The 21347-nt window shown below is 34.6% G+C and overlaps 1 protein-coding gene across 1 annotated transcript in view; it reads left to right on the forward strand.

Moving 5' to 3' along the window:
* The window catches only part of Pggt1b (protein geranylgeranyltransferase type I subunit beta), a 67872-nt gene extending 46809 nt beyond the window's left edge, over window positions 1-21063 (forward strand). The window contains exons 7-9 of the mRNA XM_047556194.1: window positions 11890-12074; window positions 16784-16892; window positions 19667-21063. Coding sequence (XP_047412150.1) covers window positions 11890-12074; window positions 16784-16892; window positions 19667-19848 — 476 coding nt within the window. The 3' untranslated portion in view covers window positions 19849-21063. The remainder of the gene's footprint in view (window positions 1-11889; window positions 12075-16783; window positions 16893-19666) is intronic.
* Window positions 21064-21347: the final 284 nt, after the last annotated feature.

Genomic DNA, 21347 nt, shown 5'->3' on the forward strand with positions numbered 1-21347 from the left:
TCTATGTTAATCAGGGATATTGGTCTGTAGTTTTATTTATTATTTATTTTCAAATATGTCCTATTCAGGTTTTGTTAACAGTGTAATGCTGACCTTATAGAATGCTTTTGAAAGGGTCAGCTACCTTTGAATTTCGTGAAATAGTTTTAGGAACATTCATGTTAGTGCATTTGAAGTTTTGGCACGTTTCATTAGTGAAACCATCCAGTCCTGGGCTTTTCTTTGTTGGGAGTCTTTATTACTGATACAATTTCATTACATGTTATTGGTCTGTTCACACTTTTTTTATCCTCTTGGTTCAGTTTTGGTAGGTCATATGTGTCCAGAAATGTGTACATTTCTAGATTTTCCATTTTGCTACCATATAGTGTTTCAAAATAATCTCAGTGATCCTTTAAATTTCTGTGGTTATCATCAGAGATTTTATTTATTTGGGTCTTCCTCTTTTCTTTTATTTAGTCTAGCTAAAGGATCATCAGTTTCATTAATTTTTTTCAAAGAACCAAATCTTTCAGTGGTTCTTTGTATTCTTTGAGTTTCTATTTCATTTATTTCTGCTCTGATCTTTATTTCCTTCTACCAGTTTTGGATATTTTTTTTCTTGCTTTTCTGAGACCTTGAGATGCATCATTAAGTTATTTATGTGAGATCTTTCTTCTTTCTTTCTTCTTTTTTTATTTTAATGTGGACACCAACTGTAAACTACCTTCTTAGTACTGCATTTGTGTATCCCACTGGTTTTGGTATGTTGTGTTTTCATTTATGTTTAATTCAAGTATTTTTCTAATTTCTTTCTCATTGACCCACTATTCTTTCAAAAATGTAATGTTCAGTCTCCACGTATCTGTAATTTTTAATATTTCTCTTTTCATTCTTATTTTTCCATCATGATTAGAAAAAAATGAAGATTATTATTTCTTTTTTTTTTAATTTATTAAGATTTGTTTTGTCATCTGATATTGTCTGTTTTAGAAAATGTTCTGTGCGCTACTGAAAAGAATATGTATTTTGGAGCTTTTGAGTGGAAAGTTCTGTAAATGTCTGTTAAATTTATTTGCTCTATAGGATAATTACTCTGTTTTTTGGGGGGTTTTTTGTTTTTTGTTTTTGATTTTGGTCTGAATGATCTATTGGTAAGACTTAGGGTATTAAAATTCCCCACTGTTATTGTATCGGAGCCTATGTCTCTTCTAGGCCTAATAGTATTTTGCTATAAAATTGTGTGGTGCTCTGTCATAGCTAAGCTCTGGACTCAACATAGGTGCCCTTCAGCAGATGAATGGAGAAAGAAATATGGTATATATACACAATAGAGTATTTCTCAGACATTAAGAAGAATGACTTTGTGACATTTGCCAGTAATGGATAGACTATCATGCTAAGTGAAATAAGCCAGTCCCCAAAAGCCAAAGGTCAAATGTTTTCACTGATATGTATAAGCTAACCCAGAATAAGGGGAAAGAAGGAAGAACAGATATTCAGTAGATTAGACAAAGGAGGAATGAAGGGAAGGGAGTGGGGATAGGAAAAGGAAAGACAATGGAATGAACTTGGTGTACTTTTCCTATGTACATGTATGAATACACCATCGTGAATCCCACCATTGTTTACAACCACAAGAATGAGGTCCTTATTAGAATAAGATATATTCCATGCTTGTATAATTTTATCAAAATGAATTCCACTGTCATGTAGAACTAAAAAGAACCAATAAATAAATAAATTGGGGGCTCTGACACTCAGTGCATAGAGATTTGTAATTATATCTTCTTGATGATTTGCTCTCTTGATCATTATATAGTGAACTTTGTTTCTTTCTATTGTTTTTGTTTTAAAGTCTATTTTGTTGGATAGAAGTATAACTGTTCTTGATTGCTTTGGGATTCCATTGCTTGGAATATCTTTTTGGGGGGTCCTTTGTCTTTTCAGTCTATATGTCTGTGTCCTTACTGGTGAGGAGAGTTTCTTGTAGGCATACATACTTGTTTTGTCTTTTTTTTTTTTTTTTTAATCTATTCAGCCAACTTGTATCTTTTTAATTGGAGATTTGAAGCTATTTATCAGAGTAACTGAAAGGTGTGGACTGGTGACATTTTGTTGGTTTTCTTCTAGTTGTTTTAAATGTGTTTTTGTTTCTTTTTTTAATTCAACTGTGGTTTGATGGTTTACTATATCAATGTTGGGTTTCTATCCTCTTTCTCATTTGTGTATCTACTCTTCCAGTGGGATTTGTTCTTTCATTTGCTCTCATGATGGTAGTTACCTTTCTTCCACTTCCGGGTGTAGGAATCCCTTAAGCATTTTGTAAGACTGGTCATGAATGCCCATAGTTTATATGATTATCTTAGAAAGTATTTCTCCTTCAATTTTACTAGATTCAGTAAACTTGATTGGTAGTTATTTTCTTTCAGGACTTGAAATACATCAGTACATGCCCTCTGGCCTTTAATGTTTCTGCTAAGAAATCTGCTCTTCGTCTAATGAGTTTGTCTTTAAATGTGACTTGGTACTTTTCTCTTGCAGACTTTAGTATTCTTTTTCCTGTAATTTTGATGTGTTATGGTAAGATTCTTCTCTGTTCGTTTATTTTGGGTACCAAAGGCCTTCTATACCGAATATCTGTGTCTTTCTCATGACTTAGGAGATTTTCTGCTATTATATCATTGAACAGATTTTTCTCTGTCTTTAAACTTTATTTCCTCCTTTTTGGGTATGCTGATAATGTAGACATTTCATCTTTTAATGGTGTCCTACAGTTCTTGAATGCTCTTCATTTTTGTGTATGTGTGTCTGAAGGTAGTATTTTAAAAGGTCTGTAAGTTCTGATATTCTTTCTTCCACTGTATCTAAGGCTTTTAACTGAATATTTTATCAGACTTGAACTTTTCATTTCCAAGATTGTGATTGGTTTTTTTAAGAATCTCTCTGTGATGAATTTCTTACTCATAGCCTGCATTGTGTTCCTTATCTGTATTAGATATCAGCTTTTTAAATATTACCTTTTGAATTATCAGTCATTTTATTTATTTTGTTATCTACAAACTGTTACTAGAAAGCTATAAACCATAAGAAGTGTCATATTACTTTTTTTCCCCCATATTATTTGTGTTTCTGTGTTGAGATTTGTGCACCTGTTCAGATGAATATCTCTACCGCTTTTACAGAATGACCTTCTTACTAAACAGTTTTCTCCAGAGGATGTTACCTGGGATATCAGTTTGTTGTGTGATGTTGAGTTTATTTCTAGCTGGGCAGCTCTTTTGGTTGTGATTAGTATTTGGTCACAGTACTGTATCAGAGTTCAAAGAAAACTGTCTTTGCAGATTTCACAAGAATGGGAACCCTCTAGGACTTCAGGCAGGTATTTGTAGGCAGCAGAATGTGGGGAGTGCACACTTTGCAGTTAGTCTTAGAGAAGGAGTGGTGGCCCCATCAGGTCATGGGGGTTTCTTCAAGGCATTCTTGGTATTGGTTCTGTTCCTCGAAAGGGTTTCTATACTGGGTGCTCCAGTTGTGGGAAAGGGCTGGAAATATTTGTCTTCTAATTAGACATTGGTGTTGGGTCCAGGTGCTTCAAGAGGAAGGGCAGGAGTCAGAACAATAGCCCCCTTCTGTGGTACTCATTCCCAGTGGTGTCAGCAAGGCCCGATCTAACCAAGGTGCTGGTAAACCAAGGCAAAGGACTCACGTAGGTACGGTATTAGCAAAAAGTGAGATATTCCATCTTGCTGCTACTGAGCACGTTGTCATCAGGCCTCAGATCCTCCCTAATTGTGAATGGCCTGGGGATTTTCTTCCTACAATTCTTTTTTTTTTGGCGGCGGATATAGGGAATTGAACTCAGGGGCACCTGACCACTTAGCTACATCCCCAACCCTATTGCATATTTTATTTAGAGACAAGGTCTCACTGAGTTGCTTAGTGCCTCACTTTTGCTGAGTCTGGCTTTGAACTCTAGATCCTCCTCACTCAGCCTTCTGAGCTGCTAGGATTACAGGTATGTGCCACTGTGCCCAGCTCCCCCCAGTTTTTTATGTTGGAGTGCCCACCAGGGCTTTGCGTGGATGTGGATCAGAGCTGGAGCTGGACAAAACTACTCTCAGCTGGACTTTGGATATAGCTTAGTAGCAGAGTACCCCCCTAGCATGTGTAAGTCTTGGACTTGATCCTCAGCACTGCCAAAAAAAAAGAAAAAAGAAAAACCATAAACAGATCTTCTGCTACCACCACCACCACCAAAATGACAACAGGAAAAAAATTCTTCTCAGCTGAGGTGTATCCATGGTCTAAGTGAAATAAAATTTCTCTGGATTTGCTTTGGCTGAGCACCTTCTGGGCAGGGCATTGGCCATACATGGCCAATGTGAGTTCGCCCCCCACACACACCTGTCCACCAGATATAGAACAGTAATGAGTCATGGCTGAAACCCATTAAAATTTCCTCAGTGCCTACTGAACCATTTGGGTCGGAATGCAGACAGTGCCAAGCAACTTTCTCTCCTAATCTTCTTAGACTCTGTACCCCAGGAGTAACATGTGGTTTATTTGTAATTGCCACAGGAATCCTCTGTGGGTGTCCAGGTAGAGGGGAATAGCAGACCTCACAAAGTTTTGTGCTGGGAGAGGAGCAGCAGTATCTGTGGGGGCCACAGATGCCCTCAGTCCTGGCACCTGTGCAAAACCAAATGTGACTCTGCTGTCTGATTCTCCATTTCTAGAGGGTGGCACCCTCTGCTCCTCTCTGAGTTGTAGCTCCTGTTCCCTACCATTCGTCACTTTCAGCAGGTTTGTATCAGTCACTCCAGTGAGCCAGGTCTTTCTCATAATCTCCTGCTTGAGCACTATAGTGGGATGACCACAGGCTTCCAAAGATGGAAATACGCAGGAATTTGTGACCCCAGAGTAGCCCAGACTCAGTGGGTCTTTTCTCAGTATGGCTCCCATCAGTGACACCCTGGGAATTCACTGGGAAATAATAGTAAATTCCTTCTTCAGAGTCAGCCCACTGTGCGGACACCAGAGCTCTTATTTATTTAGGCTATAATCCTGCCTTATGCCAGCTGCTGCATCAACAGAACTTGCTGGGACTGTTTTTCACCTTTTTTCCTCTATAGGGGAGATTCCCCTCCTCTATGGAGCCAGGTGACTGGTGTTGGGGTATTTCATTTCTCTTACGTGCTTGTCCCCAGTCTTTGAATTTTACAGTCTTTGGAGTTTACAGTTCCATTGTTGGACTCCAGTAGTATTCCACAGTCACTGACTGACCTCAGTATGCATCTACACACCTATTACTTTGGTTGTACTCCACATAGGAACTGATGAATGCCAAGTGCCTCTGTCTTGCCATCTTGCCCCTCCCCATTCTCATCTTTCTTATCTCAGTGCTTTTGTTCTTGTTATTCCCTGTACACATTATCTTCCAATCCATCCCATATACCCAGCATGTACCTGTCCTTCCTTCACATCCTTCAGATCTTGGTCAAATTATATTTGTTACAAACCCCTTACTTAAAATTGTTAACCACCCATATACACATAGTTTATTTAGAATTGCAGGCCAACTATATGTACCCCATTCTTTAACCACCTTTCTGGCTTTATTTCATATCACTAATATTTTATGAGTGACCTTATATTTTAGCTGTTTATTGTCTGCCTTTTGCCTCTTATTTTGAGCCTTATCAGAACAGATTTTTGCCCTGGTTTATCCACTGATATGTTTACCATGCCTAAAACTAACTTTTTAATTTGTTGCTTCTGTGCTGCATAGTCCCCTTTTCATCTGCTCACCAGGCATGTCCTCTGTACTTCCATTTTAACATCTCACACTGGATACTTTGAATTATTAACTCATTAACTCATTAATTGTACAGATTACTGGGTTTGACTGAAATTTTCATACATGCACATATTGTACTTTGTTATTTACTTTCCTTGCTACCCCTTTCGCCTCACTTTCCCTTCCCCAATAGTCCCTCTTATACTTTCAGGTTTGTTTGTTTCAGGAATAGTTGGAGGATAAGAGAAAAGTCTCCTACAAGTTTTTCAAGTTTTCATAAAAAAGGGAAAACATGGAGTACTTGTCTTTCTGTGTTTGACTTATTTCACTTAACATCATGACCTCTAGCTTACATTTTATAAATTATAAATTTATAAATCAGTAAAGCCACTATGGAAAACTGGAGGTTTCAAACTGCATACATTTAAAATCACCTCATTCTTTCCTTCCTAACAAGCCTGATGGTGCTATGAAGAAATGTGGAATAACTAACCACCAGATCTGATTTTTTAGAGAAGCCAGCAGTCCAGAATTTAGGGTGTTTTTTCTCCAGATTTTTTGTTTTTATTTACCAGTTGAGCCACTCATTTATAATCTGATCTAGAGATTAAGAGCAAAATTACTTATTAAGCAGGAGAGCTGTTTGCTAGTAATATTTGATATTTTACATCCATAATCCTCACACCAACCCTCTGAGAGTAGGTATTTCAATAATAAATTCAAATTCAATCAGTATAACAAAACCCTATTAGTATTAAAGAATAAAGGAGGGCTGGGGTTGTGGCAAGTATGGTAGAACACTTGCCTCACATATGTGAGGCACTGGGTTCAGTCCTCAGTACCACATAAAAATAAGTAAATAAAGGTATTGTGTCCATCTGCAACTAAAAAAAATTTTTTTTAAAAAAGAATAAAGGATATATTACAGGAATACAGTTTTACACAACTATGGAAGAAGATGGAGAAACACATAAAAGGAATAGAGGATCAGAGAAAAGTCACCTACAAGCCATCATGAAGCACTGGCAGAAGTGGGCAAACGTATTTCACAGGGGAACCGAGAAAGCCATATTTACTGCCAGGATATGACTATAAGTAGGTTAGTTTGTGGGGGGCTATTACTCCTGCCTCTGAGTCCTGTCAAACCAGGGCAAAGAAAGAAGAATTTGTATGGCAAAGTAAAGCCAGCACGGCTGCCTTCGTCATTTATCTCCTTCAACTACAACTAGGGTAATGACTGCTGTTTCATTTCTGCTTTACATATTTCACACAGATTTCTCTGACAACTTTAGATCACATAGTGAAGGAGTTTCTGGGAAAATAATTCTTGATTAATGAAGTTGAAAAACCACCACAATAATTATAGTCAATCTTCTTAGAGATTTTGCTGTGCCTGAGTGTCAAATACACTTCATAAATCCATAATTGCCCATCAACACTGTCCTTCCTCTGTTCAGGTCCATTAGTTTAGTCCAGAACTCATTTTCCTTCTAGTTTTATGGACCCTTGTAAAGTGATCCGTCCAGGCACTCTAGGCTTAGAGAAAACATATTCTTTAAACATTTGCACATTTCTCAACTTTGCTAATATTCTTTTTCCTTTCCCTCTGTTTACTTTCTCCTTGTTCTCTTTTCTTAACATTCAAGAATTTGACCTTTCTGTGCTTTATTCCACTGTCAACTTTATGAAATTCTCATTATCTTTTGTCCCCAACTACTCCTGAGCAGTTTTTTCCTTTTCCATATTCATGTAACATTTGGTCCATATCCTGTTTATGGTACTTCCTACCTCGGTCTTTGCTGCTAGCTTGTAAGATAATCATGTTTTATTCTTGTCTTTCTTTTTATGCCCATGTGCAGGGTAGTTGTTCAATTGGTATTTGATGACTTGGTCATCCTGTATTCCACTTTGCATCACTAGCCTGGAAAGTCAAGTTTGGAAATTGTCTGCTAAGTTTGATAATAACTTAGTTTCTTCATGTACTTTTCCTCCTTATTCCCCAATAAATTCTTAGGTATTTTTTGTTTCTTGTTTTTCTCCTCAGCTGTTCTTGTCCAACACTCTTGGCCTCTAGTCTGTCAGAAAAACTAAATAGAGCCAGTATGGCTCTATACATGCCTGTGATCCCACAAACTCAGTGGGCTGAATACTGAATGATTTCAAGTTCAAGGCCAACCTCAACTTAGTGAGACCCTAAGCAACTTAGTGAGATCGCTGTCTCAAAATTTAAAAATGAAATAAAAAGGGCTGGGAATGTGGCTCAATAGTTAAGCACCCCTGGGTTCAGTCCCCAGTAACACCCTCCCCCAAAACAAAATAGCAACAACAAAAAATTAAGCAGACATATTATAACCTAGACCATGATCATCAAATGTGGTGATTTTTTTTTTTTTTTTTTTTTTTTTTTTTTGCGGTGCTGAGGATTGAACCCAGGCTCTTGTGCTTTTGAGGCAAGCAGTCTATCAACTGAGCTATATCCCCACCCCCAAATGTGGTGATTCTTTACCCCAGCGATTTTCCTGTGGTAGAATAGTTTTAGAGTACATTAATGTGCTCCAGAAGAATTGGAATTAACAGCTTTGTTAGGGATAAAATTATTTTTTTCTCTCAAGATTCATAATAGAAAAATTCAGATAAATTAATGCCATGATTTTTTTAAAATCTCTGCTTAAGCCAGAACAGAAATATGAAATATCTTTGCCCTTAATTTCATATAAACATTCAGTTCCCTTTAATTTGTTTCACTTTACCTTTTTCACATGGTATTTAAGTACAAAATGATGTACTTGTTTGTGTGTCTATTTATTTAGTTTTCTCTAGCCATGTGATTGTTGACTGCCCTAAATGATAAATTTCAGAGGTATCAAATACTATGAGAATGTTTACAACTGAGCTGTAAAATTATGGCAGCAGTAAGTTAATCTGTAACTGTTAACACTGCTAAAATGTCTGTAGACCATAATATACAGAACTAAGGTCTATAGTACCTCCTTTACTCTGCACCTGCAAGAACTGTAGTTCCTTCCAACTGGGAATTTTATCACTCTGGTATTCTTCATACATTGATTCTCCACAACTATAGCATATCACTTCAGATGACAAACTTTTAATCATTTCACTTGGAAATCTTTATGATTCTCTTTTTATATGTACTTTATTTAATATTCTCTTACTGTTATGTGCCTTCAAGAAGTAATTTTAATGGTCTTCAACTGAGGCAAAATGAACAGAGTTTAACCTTTTCTTAATGAATTCAGATCATTATTATGAGACACACTCTTGTATTATACTTTAATGATATAACCTTGAAGTACTGTGAAGTATGCAGAGTTCATTAACCTTTTTCAGTTCTTTTGCTTATTTTAAATAGTATTTCTTGATCATCTTATTGATGAACTGTTACTAGTTTGTTTTTGGTTTTTTTCCTCTACCACCTTCTGATATTCTACTTTTAACCCTCATCTTTAGAACTAGTTTTTCAGAATTTTATGTAAAATGAGACTTTTTAAATTATTGGTTTATAATTATACATAATAATGGGATTCATTGGGCCATTTTCATCCATACACTTAACATAATTTGATCAATCTAATTTCCCAGTACCTTCTCTTTCCCTTCCCTCCTTCCTTCCCAATTCTACTTGCACCACTTCTTTTTTTTTCTTTTTTTTTAGTTGTAGATGGACACACTACCTTTATTTTTATGTGTTGCTGAGACTCGAACCCAGTGCCTCACATGTGAGAGACAAGTTCTCCACTACTGAGCTACAACCCCAACCCCTACACTTGTACTTCTTTACTCATTTATCTTCCTTCTAGTAGTAATGGCCGTAGTAGTAGTAGTAACAGTTGTAATGCATTATGACTATATGTTTAAGCAGAATTCATTGTGGTATATTCATACATGGATATAGGATAATTTGGTAGATTTCTTTCCCCATTACTTCTGCACACGTGCACTCGTGCACACACACACACACCATCATCTTCCTCTATCAAATTGGTCTCCCTTATTATTTAAAAACAAAAGAGACCCTTGTTGGTAAAATTGGACACTTACAGCTCAAATTTACTTCTAGAGTTACCATTTTCAAAAACTGGGAAAAAATCAAGTGTTTTTCATTTGAATTGTGATCGTTTTCTCTAAAGAATCCCAACAAGTAGTTTAGAGAATAATACTTAACTTGCCTCTTTTTTCCTATTGGTATTTGAAGACTATGTACTGTTATTTAGAGGTTTTATCTTTAATGATATAACAATACCTGAAGTCATGGGTAGGTTATCATGAAAGAGAAATTAAAATTAGTGAGTCATTATGAAGGAAATATGATTGTTGGTTGCTTAGTATAAATTATTCTAAAGACTTGTAATAAATTTGTTTTGCTTTTCTGTTTTAATTCACTCTAGAATAGATCTCCCAACTAATTGGGGAAGATTTTAAAGATTAAGTAATTGTTATCATCAGTAACATTTTTAATTTGATAGTTCCCTTGAATTTTCTAGAGATAATGCTCACTTTTCCTTTCCTGTCGCCGCCCGTGGCAACAATTGTGCGGGTATTTATCGGAGGTGGACTGGAAATAAACTACTTCTATTCCTGAGCTGCTTCCTTGCTTTCTTGCTTATTCTTTAGCTTATTGAGGAAAAAGAGACTTGCTTGATTTTAGAGAAAGAGAGACTTTGAGAGAAAGATAGGCTTTGCTTATAGAGAAAGTTTTAGAGAAAGACAGGCTTCTACGCTCATCAGAGATCTATTTCTTCTTAAGAGTTCTGCTACTGCTTTTTAGAGGTAGGTCCCGCATCCTGTGAACTAAGTGCTATCTATTATATCTGAGGTGCTTCTTAGTGGTGCTTCCAGCGTACTGCGATCTGAGCTGCTGCTTCTCTCTGCTAGCTGCTTCTTCGTACTGCTGCTGCTTCTTTCTGCTAGCTGCCGCTTTTGCTTACTGCTGCTTCTCTTGCCTTCTACCTACTGCCTGCTTATATTCCCTCCAGGAGGCGGAGGGCAGGACCATGCCAGTTGAGATCAGGCAAGGAGCCAGCTGTCCTATCACGGCAAAGGTCAAAACGAGCAGGCCGGAGCAGCAGCACTTGGGAACACCTGTGCACGCGTTGTGTGCGTGGACTTAATTGAGTACGGCCAATGATAAATCACCTGAGTGTGCTTATATTAATCAACCTCCTCACTGCTGATGTGATCAAAACAACTTCTGGCTGGCCACCAGCCGCCATCCCAGCGCAGCCCACATGGCACAGCCCCCAACAGTTTCCAGGATTTGCAACACCAACAGGAAAGTTAAGGGATGAGACATATTAGGGACAGTCTATTTAAATTGCTGAAATTAATAAAAATCACTAGATGAAATTATAATAAATGGGAAATATAAGTATTTTCAAATTGTTTGGAGTTGACAACAGATAGTGCCAGTGGAAAGTGTTGTTTCTTTTCTAGAAAAGTACTAGCTTTTCATTTCCTGAGGAAAGTACAGTCAGCCTATGCAGGATTGTTCCAGGATCTCTGCAAATGCTGTTGCTCAAGTCTCTTACATAAAGTGGTGTAGTACTTGCATATAATGCCTTCCTGTATACTTTAAATAGTCTCTATGTTATAATACCTAGTGCAGTGTAAATGCTATATAGTTTCTGTATTGTTTAGGGAATAATGACAAGGGAAAAAAGTCTGTTCTACTGTACATGCACACTTTTTTTTTTCCCAAATATTTTTGATCTTCATTTGGTTACATCCTTGGATGAAGAACCCACAAATATGGAAGGTTAGACTTAGGTGATGGAGTTGAACAGGGACTTTGTAGTTCCAGATTTTAGTTACAAATTAGCCATTAATGATATAATTTTGAACAAGTTTCTTAATCTTGTTCTGAGTCTTTTTCTCATAATCAAAATGATTCTTGTAACTTTAAATTATTTTAAAGTCTTGTTTCATCAAATCAACACTAAAGACTTCAGTGGTTCTTTTGAAATCAGTTGGCACTTAAATTTTATTTCACTGCTTTCTAGGATTATTTAACCCCTTTTTCCCCCAGGCATTTTGTACTGTTTTTATAGGCTTCTAATTTGAAGTTTTTAACATTGTGTGATTTTGATTAACAGGAGGATCTACTTTTTGTGGCATTGCATCACTATGTCTAATGGGAAAACTAGAAGAAGTTTTTTCAGAGAAAGAATTGAACAGAATAAAGAGATGGTGCATAATGAGACAACAAAATGGTTATCATGGAAGACCTAATAAACCTGTGGACACCTGTTATTCTTTTTGGGTAGGAGCAACTCTAAAGGTAAGAAAAATAATAAAAATGAGAAACCTAAACTTCATGTTATTATAAACAATGCGAAAATGTTAGATCTTGGTCATGTGCATTAAGTACTGCTAAGTTTAGGCTACTGTTTTATTTTTTTTCTCTGTGCTACTTGAAATTTATTAAGAAGTATCTTTAGCTAGTCTAGAATCCAAATAGTCTGTGTTCATCTTCTTTGTAATATCTTAATTTTTTTCTCTTAAACAAAATTTATGTGTATGGTTAAAACAAATTCAGAATGGAAAATGATTTAAAATGACAGGAATAACATCTCTGTCTCTCCTTACTTCTAGTGCTGTTTCTCAGATGTCCTGGTTTTATTTTCATTTTTTAATCATGGGAAATTTCAAACATACTAAAAAGTAGGGAGAATGGTGTAGTGAATCCCCATTTATTCATCAACCATCATCAATATTTATCCCTGGGCTTGGGAGATAGCTCAGTTGGTAGAGTGCTTGCCTTGCAAGCACAAAGCCCTGGGTTCAATCCCCAGCACCACAAAAAAAAAAAAAATTTATCCCTAAACCAATCTTCTTTTACCCATACTTGTCCTGTTTCTCTCCCATTCACCATGTTTTTTTTTTTTTGGGGGGTGGGGTGGGGTGCTGGGGATCGAACCCAGGGCCTTGTGCTTACAAGGCAAGCATTCTACCGACTGAGCTATTTCCCCAGCCCCTCACCATGTTATTTAAAGGCAAATCTGATATATATTATCTGGAAATCCTTCAGTATTATCTCTAAATCAAATTAACTTCTTAATAAACAGAACCTTACTACCATCACATCTAAAAAATTAGCCATAATTTCTTGTTATCAGTAAATATCCAATCCATGATGGGTATGTATTTCCCATTGCATCACATCAAGAGGCACATATCTGATTGGTTTCTCCTTTTATCAGAAGGCTCCAGAATTGCCAGCCTGATTTCTTCTATTAAGTTCCTATTAATTTTTGTTTTTCTACATTATGTTTTATTGTAAATATACATACATATCAGTTTAACCATTTGTAAGTATGTAATTCAGTGGTATTTATATTCACAATGTTGTAAAACCATCACCACCATTGGTATTCACTTTTTCATCATTCATAACATAAATTCTGTATTCATTAAATCATTAAACAGTAACCTCCTATTTTGTTCTCCCAGCTCCTAAACTCTGTTCTACTCTCTTTCTCTGTTAATTTGTCTATTCTAGTTACTTCATAGAAGTGGAATCATACTTTTTGTCCTGTTATCTGCCTTATTTCACTTAGCATAATGTTTTCAGGGTCTGTGTTTTGTAGTATGCGTCAAATTGTTGTTCCTTGTATGGCTAGATAATATTCCATTGTATGTGTTTGCCACATTTTGCTTATTCATCTTTCATGGTTACTTGGGTTGTTTCCACTTACTGGCTGTGTAAATAATGTTGCTATGAACATGTTGTACAATCCATGTTCAAGTTCTTGTTTTCATATTTGGGCTATATGTGCCCGGGAGTGGAATTGCTGGGTCATATAGTGGTTCTGTGTTGAACTCTTTGAGGAACCACTAAACAGTTTTCCACAACAACTGCCCTATTTTATATTCCCACTAGCAATTATGAGGATTCCAGTTTCTCTACATCCTCACCAACATTTTTTTCTGTTTTGTAGTGGTTGTCATCATTCAGTTGTTTTTTTTTTTGTTTTGTTTTTTAAGTAATCACCATCTTAGTGGGTCTGTGAAGCAGTTATCTCATTGTGGTTTTGATTTACTTTTCCTGAATAATGAGTGATACTGAACACTATTGTTACTGAGTTGTAGGAGTTGTTTATTCTACATATTAATCCCTTAGCAGATAAATGATTTGAAATTTTTTTTTCTTCCATTCCTCGGCTTGCCTCTTTACTATGTTGATAGTATCCTTCAGTGAACAAAAATTTTTAATTTTGATGTGGTCCAATTTAATCTTTTTTTTTTTTTTTTTTTTTTTTTTTTTTTTTTTTGTGGTGCTGGGGATTGAACCTAGGATCTTATGCATGTGAGGCAAGCACTCTACCAGCTGAGCTATATCCCCAGCCCTATTTTTTCTTTGACATTCATGAGATTGTTGTCCAATCAGAATCATAAAGATTTTTCCAATTGTTTTTGACATTCATGAGATTGTTGTCCAATTAGAATCATAAAGATTTTTCCCATTTTTTTTTTCTAATAGTTTTATAGTTGCAGGACTTAAAAGTTTGTCTTTCATCAATCTTGTGTTAATTTTTATACATGACACAAAGTAAGATCCACATGTCAGTTTTCCCAGCACCTCTTTGATATTCTTGGCACCCTTGTCAAATCAGTTAACCATATAGGTGAGGATTATTAAAACTTCATAGTAAGTTTTGAAATGAAGAAGTGTACATCTTCTAACTTCCATGGTTTTTAAGATTATTTTGGCTGTTGAGGCCTCTTGCAGTTTCATACAAATTTGGTGATTGAGTTCCATTTCTAAAAAAAAATAGAAAAAGCTTTTGGAATTTTGATAGGGATTGTGTTGTATATGTAGATATCTTTGGGTTGTATTAATATCTTGACAATATTAATAATCATGGGCGATCTTCCCATCAGAAATGTTTTTAGTGTACAGGTCTTTCACCTCCTTGACTAGATTTGTTTCTAAGTATTTAATTATTCTAAATGCTTATAAATAGAATCACTTTAAATTTGCATTTGGATTATGTATTGCTAATGTTTAGAAACCCATCAACTTTTCACGTAATGGTTTTAGTAACCATTGAATACATCACATCATTTGTGTCAGTAAGGGATTGTAAAACAGCAATAGTATTATCATTTCTTCTGAAATTATTAACTAACATTCCTTATAAAGAATTTTACCTTAACCTGAGGTATAGTTTATCCATAGAAAGGCAGATTATTTCTTTACAATTTCAATATATTTGCCACAGTAAGTTGGTTCTCTAATATCCCTTCAAATTTTCCAGTGAAATGGGTTTTTTTTGATACTACCTTTGTGAACTCATATATTTCAATATTTCATTCTTTATTTTTTTCAGTGCTTCTGATTGTCCCATCTGTGGCCAGTAGGAGCCTTTTAAAGTTGACTCTTGAAGTTTTTTTTATGATCTCAGCAACTACTTTTAAACATTTCTTTTTTTAGTTTTTGTGGACATTGCCATAACTTTATAAGCTGATTTTGTTTATTTATTTAGGTATCAGGGATTTGAACCCAGGGGCTCTTAACCACTGAGCCACATCCCCAGCACTCTTTTTCTTTCAAACATTTTATTTAGAGACAGGTCTTAATAAGTTGCTTAGGGCCTAAACTAAGTTTCTGAGTCTGGCTTTGAACTTGTGATCCTCCTGCCTCAGCTTCCTGAACCACTGGGATTACAGGCGTATGCAGCCGCGCCCCAGCCTATGCTGATTTCTTGACTTAACAGCTTTAAATTAAACATTTTCTTTGATTCCTAACTAAGAAATATTTAGGATTTAGCCTTCCTTTTTTTTCAGCATATTGTTGCTGACTACATTATATTTACTTCTGAAACTTTTCTCCTACCTTCCAAAACTGTAAGTTTGCTTTTCCTTTATTGTGTCACATTAGGTAACTATCTATATTGTTAATATTGTTTGATTGCTATCTGATCTTTTGTATTTTCCCTATAAGTAAATTCTTCACTTTGGAAACCAGTAATAAACACTTTTGTGACAATGTAAATATTGTTTATTGTTGGACCAAGTCAGTATTAGATTATAATTTCTTGAACTGGAGATGTAGCTCAATGACAGAACACTTGCCTAACATGCCCAGGCCAAGTATTCAAACACCAGTAGTAAAGAAACAAAAGATAATTTCTTCTTTTAGGCAATGATTCATGTGCCACTTGCTAGGAAATGTGTCACTCTCTTTCCTTATATTCAATTAACTGAATCAAAGAAAATAAGTTTGTTTCTTATTTATGTCAATTTTCTTAAAGTAATTTTTGAGAAATAGTGCTTGTTTATCAGTCACTAATATCTTTCCTGATTCTCTGATTCCTGAATACACTTTACACTTGAAACTACTTTGTGTCTTCAGAAATTTCTTGAACCCTCTTATCTACCATCTGTCCCATCCTTATTCCTGTCATAGTTTTTTTTTTCTTCTTAATGCCTCTTGAGAGAAGATGTCCTAAATCATTAAGCAACAAAGTTTTTTATGTCGCAATCATATTTGTCTCACTTTTATCTTTCCTAACTAAAGAGCTATAATTTTTTACTTTTCTCATAGAAAATTATCTCTAGCATGTAGTTAATTTTGTTCTTATTTGTAATACTTTGAGTTCCAGTTACTAACAGTTTGCAATAAATGAATCAAAAGTCTATAATAATAAGTTAAAATATGACTAGATAAAATTTTCTTCTTTTTTAAATGACTGATTATGTTTAGTAGGTTGAAGAAGTTGTGTTTTAAATGTAACTCAAATGTGGTACAAAGAGCCAAGTTGAACCTGGTTTGGAAGAAGGAAACAGTAGATCAATAAAAGGAGAGTAGATTTTGGAAAGAAGATAAAAAATCATGTAGCTTGACTGATTTTAAGTGCTGAAAAGTCCCCAAAGATTTCCTCTGTAAGTGTTAGCTAGAAAAAAGCATATCGAAATGATGTATACCTGAAATGTGAGCCAAAGGCCAATATCAAAGTTTTACATCAATTAATTTTGTCATTTCAGCTTCTGAAAATTTTTCAATACACTAACTTTGAGAAAAATAGAAATTACATCTTATCAACTCAAGATCGCCTTGTAGGAGGATTTGCCAAATGGCCAGACAGTCATCCAGGTAATTATTTTCTGTATGAATACAGAATAGTATTTATCTCTTGAGTAGATCTTTAACATCTTTATCAGAAAGGTGTGCGATAGAAAATGTTGCCACAGCTCTAAAGTTACAATAAATAATATTTTTCAAAAGATAAATCATTTAAGTTTGAGATAGATGTAGGGTATTGGAATGTATAAAGGAAGGGGATGATTATCAAGATGCATCAGCATAGTATGCATTTTTTCCCAAATACTTAGCAACGTCTTATTTAATGTGTGACTTTAACAGATGGTCTGAATGGGTCTTTTTCCAAAATAGGATTATTTGGCCATCCAAAATCATTAAGATTATTAACTATGACTTGCTCTAATTAGACTAAATTACTCTCAGTCCTGAAGGGAACCAGTTTTTATTCTTTGAGAAGTCATTAAAAAAAAAAAAAAAATACAGTTTCTCTCACTGCTCATACGCTTGTTCTATAAAGAATTACTGTAAATACATGAAGTCAGATATAAGAAATGATTGTTTTTATAGCATTGCAGTAGAATCATGATTTTTATTATCATCAGTCTAGAAAGTAACTCTTCAGCTCATCTCTTATCATAGAACTGGTATGGTTAGAACATATACTTGAATCGATATATAAGGTGCTCATGAAGTCATATTTTTGTTCTTGAAATGGGCAGGAATATTTCCTCACTCCCATACTTAACCTATATTTTTATTATAAAGCATACTTCCTTAGAAAAATTGTACAGTGCTTTCAGACATAAAGTATGTTTTCATAAATTAATTAATTTTTTTTTTTTTTGTGGTTTTGGGGATCGAACTCAGGGCCTTGTGCTTATGAGGCAAGCACTCTACCAGCTGAGCTATCTCCTCAGCCCTCATAAATTAATTTCTAAAGCAAATTATTTTTAATTTTTTGATACATAAAACATATAGTTATAAATGTTTAAAAAGTACCTCAAGAAATATGAGATGCCATTTTTTTGAGATGCCATTTTTTTAATCTGTGTGGTACTATTCCTAAAAATAATATACTATTTTAATGAAAAATGAGAAGATGGAGATTATAGCCTCTTGGAAAGCATTTCTTTTATAAACGTAACTAAAATAAATATGAACCTTTTTCTAGAAAGATCAGTTGTTAACTTGGACATTTGTGTAAATATTTGAATATGATACGGACTTTTTTACAGATAGATTAAAGTGTCTCCAGAGCCTATACACTGGGGAGTTCTAGTAAGTCTAGTAGTAGATTTGACATGAGATTTTTATATACATTTATGGAAGGAATTTTTTGAAAAAGTGACTTTAATTATGAAATAAATAGATCTTTCACCATATAAAGTGCTTTTATATGTTACCACCTACAGATAAGATTTTTTTAAAGAAATTATTCCAGATTTGAAACAAATTCTGGTCTTTTTGACTTAGAAAATTCCTTTTGAGGAAAATACAAGCTTTACTACATCTGTAAAAATTTTAATTTTATGTAAGATCCTATTTTTCATTATTCTGTGTGTATATATTATGACCCCTTCTCCCTCCTCCCCCCCCCTTTCTATGGTACTTCAGAGGCCTCTACCTCTACCACTGAGCTATACCCCCTAGCTATTTTTATTTTGAGACAGGGCCTCCCTAAGTTCCCCACGCTGGTCTCAAAGTCGAAATTCTCCTGCCTCAGCTTGCAGTGTAGCTATAATTAAAAGCATGTGAAGCTGTGCCTGGCACTTTTATACTTTTTTTTTTCATTTTTTTCCTGGAAAAAATTTCCTCATTTATAAAACTGAACCTTAATGTTGCTTTTTGCTCTTTGTAATTTTAAAATAACTATGAAATAATGTAACAGTACAAAGGAAATCAAGTTTAATTTTTCTAGTCTGAAAATTGGAGGAAAGAATGCCAGAAGAAACCTAAGCAGTAACTCTTAATGATGTTTAACTTTGTGAGATGTTTTGTACTTTTATAGATCTTGAGGTCATATGTGCTGGCCAGTTCAAAAATAAGAAAAAACCTTGACTGCTCAAAACTGTTCTTTTGTAATGTTCCCACAACAGCACAGTTCTGAGCTTTTCAGAATTTTTAAAAATAAGGCTCTCAGGCAGGCAGTAGACACATACATGATTTCAGTCCATACACTTTTTAGAAGGTTGCTGTCCCCTGGAAGATGGGAAACTGTAGTAAGGCCACTACAGAAGAATTGTTATTGTAACCAAATAGAGGGAGATAGAATGTGAATTTGTTTGTTTATTTTTGGTAAAGTCAGATATTTTTAGAATGGTTGACATTATACTAAATAGAAGAACTAAATATGGGGCAACATTTCAGAACTGATTATTTTTTCACTTAACACAATATTAGTATATGGTTTAAGAACTGCTAGAAGTAAAACTTAGAGGTAGGAGGGAAAGCTATATTGCTACTTAGATTCAGAAGTAGGTTTGTTTTCTTTTCTAATATAGAGTGAAAGGCACTTGTTTCCATATTCTATAGTAAGCAAAAGGAAAAACTCAGTAATATGAGAGATCCTTTTATATTACTGCTATTCTTTCTTTGTCCTTAGAGAATATTGGCAGTTTCATCTCAGTTGGTAACTGTTTTTAATTTCATTAATAAAATATTTTAATCATCTGATTTTTAAATTGGTTTTTGAAACAAAGTATTTCAAAAACTATTTTTGCCTTTGTTAAAATTTATTTTTAATGTAGTATCATAGACATGTAGCTAAAATATTTTGTAGCAGGTACAGAATGCCTATTAGAATTTTAAAAATACCTTCTTTTCAGATGCTTTGCATGCATACTTTGGGATCTGTGGCCTGTCACTAATGGAGGAAAGTGGAATTTGTAAAGTTCATCCTGCTCTGAATGTAAGCACACGGACTTCTGAACGCCTTAGAGATCTTCATCAAAGCTGGAAAACCAAGGACTCTAAACAGTGCTCAGAGAATGTACATATCTCCACATGACTGACTTTAGATTGGGTGGGGGGGATTTGTAGCATAACTGTAGCTCAAGGTTAAAAGCCATGTATAACCAAGTGTGCTCTTTTTTTTAAAGGGTAGAGTCTTGCAATCAAAGCTCATACTGATATCACTTTAGAAATGGTCTTGAGCCAGTAACCTTTGTACTAGGTTTCAAGAAAACCTTTGTTGAAGTTTGAACCACAGTGGATTCTGTTATGGTTCTTAAATGTTTATACAATATTTCTAAGAAGTTCTTTGGGGTAAATTAACTGTACGTATGTAGGTTATCTTTTTAAAAACTCTTAGTACAAATTGTATCATAAAGTGAACACGAATCTTCAAAACAAGTTTACACTTCATATAGCAATGATAATCTTCAGCTGAGGACTTAGTGATCATTTCAAAATCTTGACTACTGATGTTAAAAAAAAATACTGCTTTAATGAATTAAGTATCTGGGATTAGTCTTTGAAAACAGATGATCTTATAATTTTTTTTAAAGAATGGCTTATTTTGTCTTATTCTGAAGTGTGCCAATTAAACTTATATGGCCAATATTTAATTTCATTAAATGAAATGAATAACTTCATAAAAGAGTAAATAGGCTTTAACTAGTATAGTTTTCTAAAGGGAGATTGTTTTAAGAAGACTATTATGTAACTGAATAAGGAAAGAGTAATTTAACTATGATTATGAATGAGAAAGTTTTGTGCTATGTGGATCTTTATGTAGACATTGTTGGAGTGACTAGTTATGTTTTATTTTAATCTCATATCGTAAGTTGTCTTTTCTAGGGGTGGGGGAGAAAACATTCTTATCTAGAACGAAAAGCATTTAGTGTTTTTGTTTATATTTCTGAGATTCATGATACTGAAAATTATACTTTTCTAACAGTTACTTTTAGCCATTTGAAATTTTTGTTTGTTGACACCAATGTGTTATTATTAGCTCTTCAAACTATTAGGTTGAACATCCCTAATCCAAAAGTCTGAAATCTAGAATGCTCCAAAATCCAAACTTTTTGAGTGCCAACATAACACTCAAGTGGAAAATTATCTGACCTCTTGTGACAGATCATGATGAAAATGTAATAAGCACACTAAAAATATATAAATTAGCTTCAGCTTTTTTATGTAAAGTATATACGAAACAAATTCATTGTGTTCAGACTTAGGTCTCATCCACAAGATATTACATATGTATAAACACACACACACACACATATTCTAAAATCTCGGGGGAAAACATTGAAAATCTGAAATACTTCTGGTTCTAAACTCATGGATAAGGAATATTCAACCTGAAATAATTTTGTAGCTTTTAAAATTAAGTTAAAATTTAAATGCAAAAACAGAACCAGTCAAGTAATTTCAATGGTGCAGCTCCATACATAGTCATGGTACTTTACAGTTTTATATTTTCAGGTAAATGGGAGGGAAATGTAACCACTTAGAGGTAAGAATTAGGGTTGTCCTTTTAGTCATTATTTTGTATTAATGCAG

This window comes from Sciurus carolinensis, chromosome 6, assembly GCF_902686445.1.
Source record: "Sciurus carolinensis chromosome 6, mSciCar1.2, whole genome shotgun sequence".
Taxonomy (NCBI): Eukaryota; Metazoa; Chordata; class Mammalia; order Rodentia; family Sciuridae; genus Sciurus; species Sciurus carolinensis.